Genomic DNA, 13,310 nt, shown 5'->3' with positions numbered 1-13,310 from the left:
TTCTTATAGGTAAAAAATTTGAAAACACTGAAATGTTTGGCCAGTACCCACTTCAGGTCAATGGGTTCAAAGATCTGCATGAGTGCCTAGAAGCTGCAATGATTGAAGGAGAAATTGAGTCTTTACATTCAGAGAATTCAGGAAAATCAGGCCAAGAGGTGAGTTTAATGTTTTCATTGTCCCCTTTCTTCCCTAGGTCTTTCTTACAATGCTATAAGCACAATTTAAGGTTCTAATTATATAGCTACTTAATAATTGAGAGAGAATACTCGGTATGTTTGGGTTTAATTGCTAATTTAGACATTCGGGAAACCTGCCCAGTCAGTATGGCCTATAATCTGTTAAATTCTCATGTAATAATTTATCTCAGAATTGTCAGTTAAAACTCTTTCACGGACATTGTTCAGTCTTTTTAGACCTTTCTGTGAAGGTACCTTTCAATCAAGGTAACCACCATTAGCAACAAGCTAGCTCCTGCATATAAAGTAAAAAAATCCTGATATTATAATGGACTTTAAAACAGATGTATATTATATCAAATATTGAAATTTGTTCAGACTGCCCAGATTCTTTTTTTTTTTTTTTTTTTTTTTTGGTAAAATTGCTATGTGATTGGATAGGGTCAGATGAAAGAACTTACCTTCTCAAGGAAGAAATAATTTTTATAAAATATTGTTAACTTACATGTCTACCTCCACTAGTTTCTTTCTTTCTTTCCACCCATCTCTGTTTCTTTATCCATCTCTGTGGCTGCATCTGTGTAGCCATTTATCTGTCAGGGAGTCTTGGCACTTTAACAGTAAGCAAAGGACATATCATGTGCTGCCCAATCAAACATTGTTAAGCAATTGCTGATAGTTGTCTAGCTGTTAAGCTCCGTAAATGAGAGTAGGGGTCTTTATCTGTGTCAGTCACTATTGTATCCCTAGTGGTAGTATAGTAAATGCATACATAATATTTATTGAATGAATGAATGAAATGTAGTGGCTATCAAACAAGTTTCTGAGGTCTTTATACTGAATAGGTGCTTAATAAATATTAAGTGATATCTCTGTGTTTATCTAAAAGCAGACTTTGTTCTTGTGTTTTTCAGAATATATTGCTTTTATCTAAATTTTAATTTTTTTTCTTAAAGATGGAGTTAACCCTTTCCTGTTTCAGGTGCACACTCATGTTTTTCTCTTCCCCTACACACATAAACAAATGAAAATATACTTTTCTTGTTAAGAGGAAGAGATGTATATGAAGTAGTCTTTCTCTCTACTTCATGGATCATCTATTTCAGTGATTCTCAATAGAGAATAGCCATGCTTCAGAGTTATCAAAGCAGAGTCTAGGAGAGGGATGTGGTATGTGGACACAAGAGCTGTACAGTTAATTCTGATATAAACCTCTAAATAAGAATGATTAAATTCGGCTATTTTATTGACTGGGAAACAGGTCTCTAAAGACTGTGACTTTAACAGTATCACACAATGGGATAAGAAAGCAGGCTCCTTAAAATTTGATCTGTTTGCTGTTAAATAAAAGGATGATTGGGGTAGGACGGCAGGAATGGCATGTTTTTTATATTGTTAGAGTAGCCAAAATACACTATGGTTTATTGATAGATAATCTTGCTCACATATTACCAGCTTTTAAAAATTGTTTATTCTACATGGAATCAAACTTTCATTGTTTATTTAAAATATCTTATATATTTTTTCCCATCTTTTTATTGGTTTTATACTCTGAATGTCCCTATGCTGCAATATAAATGTTCTGCCTAGGTTTTTCTCATTTAGCCTAGGGAATATAATGATTTGTGATCTTCTCTGTGTTTAGCAGTTTCTAATCAATCTCCACAGTAGCAAATTTGGTTACTGGTGATCCCTGTTACCAGTTTTCTTTCTAAATTTGCTGGAGACTATAGTTTCAATAATAATTCAGCTTGGTTTAAGAGACTATCACTAACTAAAATATAATATCACTTTTTAAAAAATAACGTATTCAAATTATAGTCTTACTGTGTCCTTCAGAAAAACTATTCTTGAATCTCTAAAAACCAGTAAGTAACATTATAGGCTGTTACTAGATTAGCATAATCCCTGATAACAATAGGGATTTTTCTGTACTCTATTATTTACTAAAAATTGTTTATTTTATTTTGGCCCTGAAAACATCTCATTTGCTGAAATAGCTGTGGCCAACTAATATAGGAAGAGCCCCAGTCTTCCACGTTAAAACAGCCAGTTGGCTATAAGAGTTTAAATTTAGGGGTTGATATACTGAGAGACAACTGAATAAGTTAAAAATGATTATATCTGAAATAACTATTTAAAAAATCTTATTTAAATGATGCATTTTAGATTTTAATTAAATGGTATGCAATTTATAGATGAGTCAGACTCTCCAGGAAACATGGAGATATATTTTAATTGTCTATTGGAGGAAAAAAATTTCAGGTAGTAAATACTTCACTTGTGATATGAGTATTCACTCCTGCCAATGTGTACTGCGTGTTCTTTTAGACTATTGATATATACATATAAGTATTTGCATGTGTCTATATTGTCCTGAGAGTTACATTTTTCACTCAGCAGTATATCATGAACAAGTGTATGGCTTTACGTCAGTGTTTTTAAAAACTGCAGTGTCACGTAGTCTATATTTATTAAATTAAATTGATTTAATTCTCCTGTAAGGCAATAATGAAGAAAAACAATTATTTTGAAGAATGTCTTACTATAAATATCCTTGAGCACTTAGAAATTAAGTGTAGTTAGAAGTAGTATCTTTGGGTTACAGGCATACTCATTTAGATGTGTTGGTACTGCCAAATTTCCCTTCACAAACTTGTACCAAGTTATATTAAAGTTCTAGAAGGAGTTTTTATAAAGCTTTAAAAGCAAAATTAGAGAAACAATATTGATATTCGCCATATTAGACATCTATAGAGGTTATATGCTGAACTTATCTTTTAAAATGGCGAATGAGTTAAGGCAATTACATGTCTGGAGCCTAAGTTTTGAACTGGAATGAAAAGTTTTTGCTTCTTGTGCATAGTTTACATCCTGGCTTGGTATGGTATTCCGTGGCGAATTTGAAGTGATAGGTGTGTTTTTTATGTTTATTTTCTTTCTCTGCATTTGTGTAATCCTCTCAAAAGCAAGGTATCTTCTACGCTTTAATAGAAAAACCAGCTATTAAAACTCGTAAAAATGACATATTCTTTAGGAACTATTTTTGTTAACAGGTGAGATTTCTAGAATTGTGATGAATTTAGAAGCACTTGTGCTGCCAATACTGTTTGTGTAAGTTCTTTATTCACTAACTGCAGAAATCTGTTCCTCCTGTAGTTTCATTACATAGTAAAATAATAATAATATGTTTAGAGATATAGAGAATGACCTCTGTCTCACAAGCATGGCATACTAGTTAGATTATAGAGAAGTAAATATAGTTTTTTGTTGAATGGAAATAAGATTTTTTTTTAAAGAAAAATATCTCATGTTTTATATTATTTAAAATTCAAATTATGTACTGCTATACTACAATCCAGATATTGCAGAGCTAGACATACCATTAATATTTTAAAACATGAATTTACAGAATGTCTGGTTATCTCATCTTGTCCCCATCAGCTTTAGAATGAGAAAGTGAAATCCTTCCACTCTTGTAGTAGGAAAAACCTGCCATCGCTGATAGAGGAAAATGCATTCATAACAGAGACATATTAAATAACATTTTTGAACATCCTTTTGTAAGGTATGGAAGCTATTTATATTTCCTGGACTTTTCATGGTCTACAGAAAAGTACACCCCAATTTGGGTCATTTCATTTCTTGTGGCCATTGTAGATTTCCATGAATTAAAATATGTAACTATTTAATTTTAATGGTGACATTTAAAGTATTACAGTAGAATATGAAAGTGATAGTTTTTGAAATCTACTTTCTTGTTTGAGTATCATAAAATGGAACAGAGAATATTATCCTAAAGAATCAAAAGTGTTCTTTGTGATATGTCTGGGGTAATGTTTTAATTCTTAATAATTTTATATGTGGATTAGAACTAACTCAAAAATTCTTGCCAGTTCCATGAGATCAAAATGAGTAAGCAAACTTTGTTCATCCAATTTTAAAACTTTAGATGTTTCTGATATTTTTCATAACTTTATTTAATCCATTTCAGGTATTATCCATATAAAACAAATTCCTTAAACCTTAGCTTTCAGTAAAAGATAACCATCCAACTCAGGAAATCTCAATTCAAGTAATCATTAGCATTTTGAGAGAGAAATAGTATTGAATACCATTTGCTTTTATTTGCTTTAGAGAAAAGTAGCAACTTTCCAGATCTTCGTCAAATTCAGTTTGCCAGGTGTGTGCCATTCTTGCTTTTTTGGATGTTCAAATTTAAATTTAGTATACTCTTAACTTATTGACAGATGTGTAGTGGCATTTTGAAATTATCACACACAATAGAGTATGCAGCAATTTCGCATATTGCAAACTTTATATAAGCACTTCAGAAATATTTTATACTTCTGTTATGTGTTGATTTACAAGTTTGTTACCTTCTCTTTCTCTTTAAATACATATGTTTATGTATAACTTGAGGTTGTATATGAAAATAATTTTCTTTTAAAAATGTTGAATTTCATGCTTAATTGAACAGTTGCCAAAGCATGTATGGGGATTACGAGCTCGGGTTAGGGGAAGGAAATTATAGCTATACTCAGTATAATTTGGCTCATAGCAATGAGACATTCAGTTCTTTAAACACTAGTTATTGTGAAAGATTTTAAATAAATTATTAACTTTTTGTTAGCCATATGTCCTTTTTATAAGTTAGTATAAAATCCAGCAGATGAGCTAAAGTTAAAACAGGAAAACACCATTTTTTCATTTTTAGTATGAGAGTTGTGATGATTTATAATGTAATTATTATTATTTTTTAAATTCGAGTACAACCTCTTACAATTTACTTTGTCACAGGAGATTATGATGCTATGGTTAAGTACCATTCAACATCATATTGAAGACAGAAGAGTTGAGCTACTAAGTCATGATTTTAACCAGCGTCTTTTTCTTTAGTCTAGAAATTCTAATGTAAAGAATTATTTTCAAAGGACAGTTGTGAGATTTCTTTTTTTACTGATCATGTATTTTATCCACTCTTGGAATTTTCAAGAGGTGTGGAAAACTTTTAGAAAGAGGTTGAGTTTTAACTAAATTGTGTATCCAGTTACTTGTTAGATCAGGTCAGCATTGTGGTGATGCGAATACAAATGTCATTGCCCACATCCTGTGCCTAAGATTGCAATGAAGAAAACAAAGGTGATATTAAAGTTTTTGTTATTGTTTTATTTCCTTTCAGCATTGGTTTACTGAATTACCACCTGTGTTAACATTTGAATTGTCAAGATTTGAATTTAATCAGGCATTGGGAAGACCAGAAAAAATTCACAACAAATTAGAATTTCCCCAAGTTTTATATTTGGACAGGTATGGTTTGGTATACTACATGACTTAGTTTAAAACAGTTTAGTAAGTGAGAAAATATTGTTAGGAGGAAAATTCTGTGTAATTTTCTTAGAATTAATTTTTACTTTTGTGTAAAATGTCTAATACGATTTGTCAAGGTAAATGAAGTTTACTTTGCATTAGAAAAGTATAGTTGTTGGGAATAATGTTATAAGAAATTTAAAAGTGAGATTAATTTTGTAATCTTAAAAATCAGAATTTAAAAAATACCATTTTGTATTACCTACCTTTTATCTTACACAATTTTGAATGAATTGATGCTTTGTGGTGATGGCTACACTTAATATTGTATCTACTTTCTTTTTTTTTCCTTTGAGATGGAGTCTTGCTCAAGCTGCCCAGGCTTGACTCACTGCAACCACTGTCTCTCGGGTTCAAGTAATTCTCCCATCTCAGCCTCCTGAATAGCTGGGATTACAGGCACCCGCCGTCATGCCCGGCTAATTTTTGTATTTTAGTAGAGACAGGGTTTCACCATGTTGGCCAGACTGGTCTTGAACTCCTGACCTCAGGTGATCTGCCCGCCTCGGCCTCCCACAGTGCTAGGATTACAGGCACGAGCCACTGCACCTGGCCATCTTGTATCTACTTGCATTATATTTGGAAATGCTAATGATTGCCTTTTTCTGATAGATACATGCACAGAAACAGAGAAATAACAAGAATTAAGAGGGAAGAGATCAAGAGACTGAAAGATTACCTCACAGTGTTACAACAAAGGCTAGAAAGGTATTTTAACTTTTATGAAGTTAGGAGATAATTATCTAAAACCATATATTTGGTGACTAGATTTTTAATTATAAATTTGCTTTTAGTGATTTATAATTTTAGGAGTAGGTAATATTGTGTGAATAGTTTTAGTTTTGTTTGAAACTAAAAATCTATAATTGACTTTAAAAAATGATTCTAGCGGTTAAAATTAAATATTTCATTGTCAACAGGTAATGTTTGAACTGCTAAAAATAGATACAAAGTTAAATGAATATAGTATTGACCTTTCTTTTTGCATGAAACTAAAGATTACTCTTGAGATTTCCGTTAAAATGAATGGTACCTGAGTTTTTCTCCTTAAAACAGGATTCAAACTCAGCTGCCTACCAGGCCTTCTCAGCAGCTTCATAAAGGAGGAAATTGTCAGGTGTAAAATGGTATGTGCCGGGAGCCTAGAGAGCAATCTGTGTTACAGGAAATGAATGCCATTCCATACCAGTGGATGGTGCCATGTATGAGTGTAGCCTCACTGTTGTCTAGTGATTTGGATTATTTCTAAAAGATGTCAGAATCTAGAATGAGAAATGTTCTACAGGCCAGACAGAAGTTTAAAGGCTGAAATGTCACTTAAGTCATTTTAGTTTGCAACCCCTGATGTACTCTGTATTCCCCTATTTTAGGAATTTTCAAATTAGTAATGTAAAACCTCTTATATCAAATAATATATTTAATGATTTTTATTCTTAAGTACCAGTAGTTATATTGAAAAATGATTAGTGATAAAAGATAGGAGGATAGTGTATGTCGCTGTCTTGATAATGAGACCAGATACCAGATCTAAAAATAAAAACAGTCTCAGGAGATATAAGTTTTCATCTTCCTATTGAGTTACAATTTAGAACAGCATTTACAAATTCTAACAGTATACACTTACATTCAGTGTCAATCAGCCTTGGTTTCCTGTCTTTGGAGAACATTTATGTTTTCCATAAATATGTATTCAGTTTTACCATCTTCATTTTAAAGCAAATGAATTTTGCTGAGGAAGTTTTATTGAAGTTACTGTATCACATTTTATAATAATAATAAAAACCCAAATATGCTGTATACAGAAATAAAAGCATTTGTACATTTTATGATTGACAGATATTTAAGCTATGGTTCCGGTCCTAAAAGATTCCCCTTGGTAGATGTTCTTCAGTATGCATTGGAATTTGCCTCAAGTAAACCTGTTTGCACTTCTCCTGTTGATGATATTGATGCTAGTTCCCCACCTAGTGGTTCCATACCATCACAGACATTACCAAGGTAAAAAATAATCGATGCAAAAGACAGTTTTCTTATCTTTATTACATAATGAGGGCTGCTGCCTTTAAAGATGGTTTTTGTAAAATGTATGCTTTAATTTACTTTAGTGAACTCTTAAGAATGTATTCACTTAGAAGATTCTGTATCCTCTGGGAGTTTTCTTATTTCAGTGGATTTTATGGTTATGGATTAAAATTTTAATCACATTTGCTCAGAATTATAGTTAAGAATGTTTTGGTATGTACTTATGTAAGATTCACCATTTTATGATCCATAAAAACAGCACTGTCAAATTAGAATTTCTTTCTGTAATGTAAGCTGATAAGCAAGGGAAAATTCTCATAATACCATGCATAAGATTTTGTAGTTTTTAAAAAATAAATATGAGTAAGATGTTTTTACTGTAAAGCTACAACTTCATCCTAAAATAATTTAGTTCTTATGTATTAAAAATCTCATTAGGATATTAGATCAGTCTACATATTTCTTTGTTAAGATTTTTTTCTTGTGAATTATAAGCCAATTTAATACTTTTGATCTGGCACGATCTTTTTCGGGAGCTTCAGTTTGAAAGGTCGACAACAAATACTCTGTGCTTTAAAAATACAGCACAACAGAACAACAGGGAGCCCCATCTTCAGAACTGCCAAGCACATCACCTTCATCAGTTGCTGCCATTTCATCAAGATCGGTGATACACAAACCATTCACTCAGTCCCGGATACCTCCAGATTTGCCCATGCATCCGGCACCAAGGCACATAACAGAAGAAGAACTTTCTGTGCTGGAAAGTTGTTTACATCGCTGGAGGACAGAAATAGAAAATGACACCAGAGGTAAGAAGCATCTCATAGCATGGTTACTATCACCCCAGATGGATATGTATAATGTTTATATTGAGAAGGGAAATTACATCTGGATTTTATATTTAAGTATATTCATTTTTCTCTTCTAGAAAGGATGTTATGTAAGATAAACTAGACTGGCTCCCCATGTTTATAATCTCAGTGTCAGGTTTACAAGGACCAAAAGATTTTCCCCGGATTGCTTAGCTGATTAATGACATAGCAGATGGCCTGATTTTCTAGTTTACTGCTCTGAATTTATTTCAAACTGGTATTCACAGCTACTCCATTGGAGAAATGTCATACAGCATCAATGTTTGTACATATCAATTAGGTACTTAATCTAAGTTTGCACTGGGAGTTCCAGTGATAAAATATTTTCTTTAGGCTTAAGAATTAAAAATGTGGATTTTAATTTTTAATCTGCTCTAACAGATTTCTAAATATCTGTGTTCCATTACTAGTCTGTAACAGTTTTTCTGGCATGCAGCAAAATAAGAAAAATAAGGACAGTGCTCTGGGTGGGGGGTGTGTGTGTGTGTGTGTCTTGTTAAGTTGCCATCTATCCTTTCTTGGACGGAACTCTCTTTTATTCTTTCCTATTTTTTCTTTTTTCAAAATAAGTTATCCTGAACTTTTCTCTCTTCTACTTTGCTGCTGTTAAAGTGCACTTTAAAAAAAATGGATTATGGTAGATTTTATTACATTTTCTTTTCTTACAAGTGAAAATATAATTCCCTACTATCATTCCCCAATTTTATTCTAATTTATTGCTTTATTAAAAAAATGAGAAACTATATGACATGATTGGAATTATATTGAACAATATTGATTGTTGTACTTTAAATGACCAACTTTATTCTTTATAGACAATATTTGGAAAAGAACGGCCCTAACTTAATAAGTACATAGGATATGATGGTCACTAACAGCATTAGTAGCTGTCAAGATTTTTTTAGTATTTTTCAAATAAGAGGGAATTTAAAAAAAAATATTTGAACTCAGGCCGGGCGCGGTGGCTCAAGCCTGTAATCCCAGCACTGTGGGAGGCCGAGGCGGGTGGATCACGAGGTCAGGAGATCGAGACCATCCTGGTCAACATGGTGAAACCCCGTCTCTACTAAAAATACAAAAAATTAGCTGGGCATAGTGGCGCGTGCCTGTAGTCCCAGCGACTCAGGAGGTTGGGGCAGGAGAATTGCCTGAATCCGGGAGGCGGAGGTTGCGGTGAGCCGAGATCGCGCCATTGCATTCCAGCCTGGGTAACAAGAGTGAAACTCCGTCTCAAAAAAAAAAAAAAAAATTGAACTCATTTACAAACATTAATCAAGCATATAATGTTGATGAAACACTATGTTAGGTGTTGGATAATTTTCTACTCATCATGACTGATTGCTTTTAAAAGATTACATTCAGAGGGTAGAAGCTAGGAAATTTTTGTCACCTATGTAGTGGCATTGAGGGAGGGAAGAAGTGAATGCAGTTAAAATTCTCTTTGGAGACCACTGACTGATGTGAGTCATTGGCTAGAGGTAAGAGAGAGGGAGAAATCAAATGATTCTCTTAGTTCATAATGGGATGAATAACCAGAGAGAAAGTATTTTGGAAAAAAGGTAAACCAGTGGGCAAAGAAGTTCCCATTCAGGGAAGGAAAGAGAAATATGAGTTCTCTTTTGGCCATTTTAAGTTTGAAGAGCTTGAGGGACATTCATGTGATAAGGTTTTTATATTTAATATTATCGATCCGGAAAGAAGGTTTTCCTCAGGAAATTTGTTTTCTTCCTTTCATTCCTATTGATATTAGCAGTTAGCATTATTTTGTAAACTATTGTGTAATATTCCAACGCATGGGTATGATATAATTCATTTAATTTCCATATTAATATTCACTAAATAGTGCTAGTCTTCTACAAATATATTTATACACTTCCATAAGTAGGATATATGATAAATTCTTTTTTTAAAACGTTTATTTTATGTTTATGGGTACATGTGCAGGTTTGTTAAAAAGGTAAATTACATGTCTTCGGGGTTTGGTGTAAGATTATTTCATCATGCAGGTAATAAGCATAGTACCCGATAGTTACTTTTTTGATCCTTACCCGCCTCCCACCCTCCACCCTAATGTAGGCCCCAATGTCTATTATTTCTTAATGTCTACCATTTCTGCTTCAGAGTATGTATATTTTAAATGTTGACGACTGTTTTAAAAATGTAACTGCAAAACATTAAGACAGTTTGCATTCCCACGGTGTAAGAAAGCCTGCCATCAGTATCATCCCTAGCCCTGGACACTTTTTAGTAGTTTTTTATAGTTGAAAAATGGTATTTTAGTGTTTTGATTTGTATTCCCTTAGTTATGAGTAAAGTTGGATATTTATATTTTTCTGTAAATTTCTTGTTTGTGACATTTGCCCATTTTTAAAATATTGAGCCATTTGTCTTTTTCTTATTGCTTAATAGAAAGTTTAATGTATTACTAATATTAGCCCTTTGCCTGTAGTATATGCTACAGATACTATTTTGCCAGTGTTACGTTTGATTTTCTTTATGTTGGTGTTTTGTTATTATAATGTACATTTTTTAAAGTGTTGGGCAGGGAGGATCTTATCTTTTCCTGTAAGGTTACTGGATTTTCTGACAGGCTCAGACAGGCCTTTTTCCACTCTGAAGTTTGCTTATTTTTTTTTTATGGTTTTTCAACCTTTCTTCCTGATTGGTTCAGTAGCTTCACAATATAATGTGGTTACACTATAACCATTTCCTTTCTGACAGATATTAGGTTATCTTGTTTTTAAAAATTATGGACAGTATGACTGTGAACATCTCTACCTCTGAACAATTTTGTAGGATTATTTTCTACTAGAAGTAGAAATAATTGGCTTGAGAGTGCCATAATTTTATTCTCACTGGTGATGATAGTCGAATTTTATTCAGTTACATATGTGTATAAGATACGTGGTTAATACTTTGTTCTTAAGTTCACCTATTTTATAGAAAGTGTGTAAGGAAGCTTAGCTCTCATTTTCATTGAAACTCTCCTTTATAGATTTGAACAAATTTCAATTTTATTGACTCTGTACATTTTCTAGAGCATATTTATTTTTAACTATGCATTTGTATTGTGTCTTTTATTAAGAATAACTATAGTTCATTTTGTACAGATTTCAGGTAGTAATGTTTTTTAAGAAAACTTTAGGAAATTTTTTCTATTCCTCTAACACGTTTGTAGGAAAACCATTTGTCCTTATAAGTCTCAGTAGAAACACACCTGATGTTAATCATTAAATGACACCTTATATCCTTAGATTTGCAGGAAAGCATATCCAGAATCCATCGAACAATTGAACTAATGTACTCGGACAAATCTATGATACAAGTAAGTGAAATTTTGAGGTAGTAATCATTGTCAAAATTATTTACATATATTTTAATTTACCTTTATGTTATTTATCTTAATTTAATTTTTCTTTACGTGTTTTCTTTTAAAATGTTGGTAAATCTTATTGTAAAATAATAAGGGCGTGCAGTATGTACAATGTGATAATTCATCTGAATGGGGAAATTTTATAACAAATTTATAACAAAATCTATGACAGGTTTCCCTCATTCAGTTGTATTCTCACACCGTATGTATTGTGTACCCTTCTTAGTATTTTACAGTAAAATTTACCAAAATTTTTCAAAAGAATATAGCATTTTAAAAAAAAGTCTTGTGGGAGAAAATCTATGGTTGTTAAAGGATATTAAGATTTGGGAAGAAACTTTAGGACTCTGTTACATTTTAACTTCTGGTGTATCTTGTGTAATCTGTTTTGTTAACCATCAATTTAGAATTCTAAAGATTTAGACACATTTACTATATGTAATACTGTTAACTATAAGTTCTTTATTCAAAAGAAACAATCCAATGTACGATAATTGTTTTTAGTTTTTCAAAAATCATCTTTAATCTGGATACCTGTCAACTTTAGCTTATTTAGATTCTGTCTTTTTAAAGTTTTGTAGTTTGGTTTCTTCGCAATTTTAATCCCAGACAGTTCTCACTTATTTAAAAAAAGAAAAATGCTCCTATGGTTTTCCCCAAACAGGTTGTTTGTGGGTTTCATGAAATGTGGTACAGTAGACTACATAATTGTATTTTAACTTCTTTTTTTTTCCCACATTTAGGTTCCTTATCGATTACATGCTGTTTTAGTTCATGAAGGGCAAGCTAATGCTGGGCACTACTGGGCATATATTTTTGATCATCGTGAAAGCAGGTGGATGAAGTACAATGATATTGCTGTGACAAAATCATCATGGGAAGAGCTAGTGAGAGACTCATTTGGTGGTTATAGAAATGCCAGTGCATACTGTTTAATGTACATAAATGATAAGGCACAGTTCTTAATACAAGGTAAGAATATATAGGGTGGTATATATTTTTAAATAGTCATAAAAGTGACTGGTCTGTGGTGTGATTGGCTATGATTAGGAAATGCTACTGCATTTGATGAGACTGAATTGAAAAGTAACATCAGCAGGGCTAAGAATTCGCATATATTTTGTATTGAAGGTTAACTATTAAAGGTAAATATGACCTTTTTTGTTCTTGCTAAAAACACTTAAATGACTGTTTCACACATTGACTCATGTTTAACTCCTTAGCCTAACATATATGGCCACTTTTCTTGGCCTCTGATTATCTCCCCACCTTCATTGATCTCCATTGTTCATTTTGAATTTATATACTTTACTGAACTTCTTGCTGTATCTGCTCATTTCAAACCATTTCACACATTTATATCTGTATGTTCTTATATATTTTATTTTTTGCTAGTAAATCTTTTGCCTAATTCTTGTGTATCTGTCAAGATTTAATTCAGGGCCGGGCGCGGTGGCTCAAGCCTGTAATCCCAGCACTTTGGGAGGCCGA

General features: G+C 32.4%; 1 protein-coding gene across 12 annotated transcripts in view; it reads left to right on the top strand.

The window, feature by feature from the left end:
* USP25 (ubiquitin specific peptidase 25) overlaps positions 1-13,310 on the top strand; it is a 139,582-nt gene that overhangs the window by 82,312 nt on the left and 43,960 nt on the right. For 10 of the 12 annotated variants that reach the window (XM_017539786.2, XM_017539777.2, XM_017539755.2 and 7 more), the window contains 7 exons: positions 10-158; positions 5,362-5,489; positions 6,162-6,257; positions 7,386-7,547; positions 8,157-8,383; positions 11,701-11,771; positions 12,563-12,791. In XM_017539786.2, coding sequence (XP_017395275.1) covers positions 10-158; positions 5,362-5,489; positions 6,162-6,257; positions 7,386-7,547; positions 8,157-8,383; positions 11,701-11,771; positions 12,563-12,791 — 1,062 coding nt within the window. Of the gene's footprint in view, positions 1-9; positions 159-3,623; positions 3,748-5,361; positions 5,490-6,161; positions 6,258-7,385; positions 7,548-8,156; positions 8,384-11,700; positions 11,772-12,562; positions 12,792-13,310 lie in introns of all 12 variants that reach the window. The other 2 variants (XM_037742518.1, XM_037742515.1) reach the window with 1 other exon arrangement.

Source organism: Cebus imitator, unplaced genomic scaffold (genome assembly GCF_001604975.1).
Source record: "Cebus imitator isolate Cc_AM_T3 unplaced genomic scaffold, Cebus_imitator-1.0 Scaffold7, whole genome shotgun sequence".
Classification (NCBI taxonomy): Eukaryota; Metazoa; Chordata; class Mammalia; order Primates; family Cebidae; genus Cebus; species Cebus imitator.
Note: the sequence above shows the minus strand (reverse complement) of the source record. Positions and strands in the feature narration are given on the sequence as shown.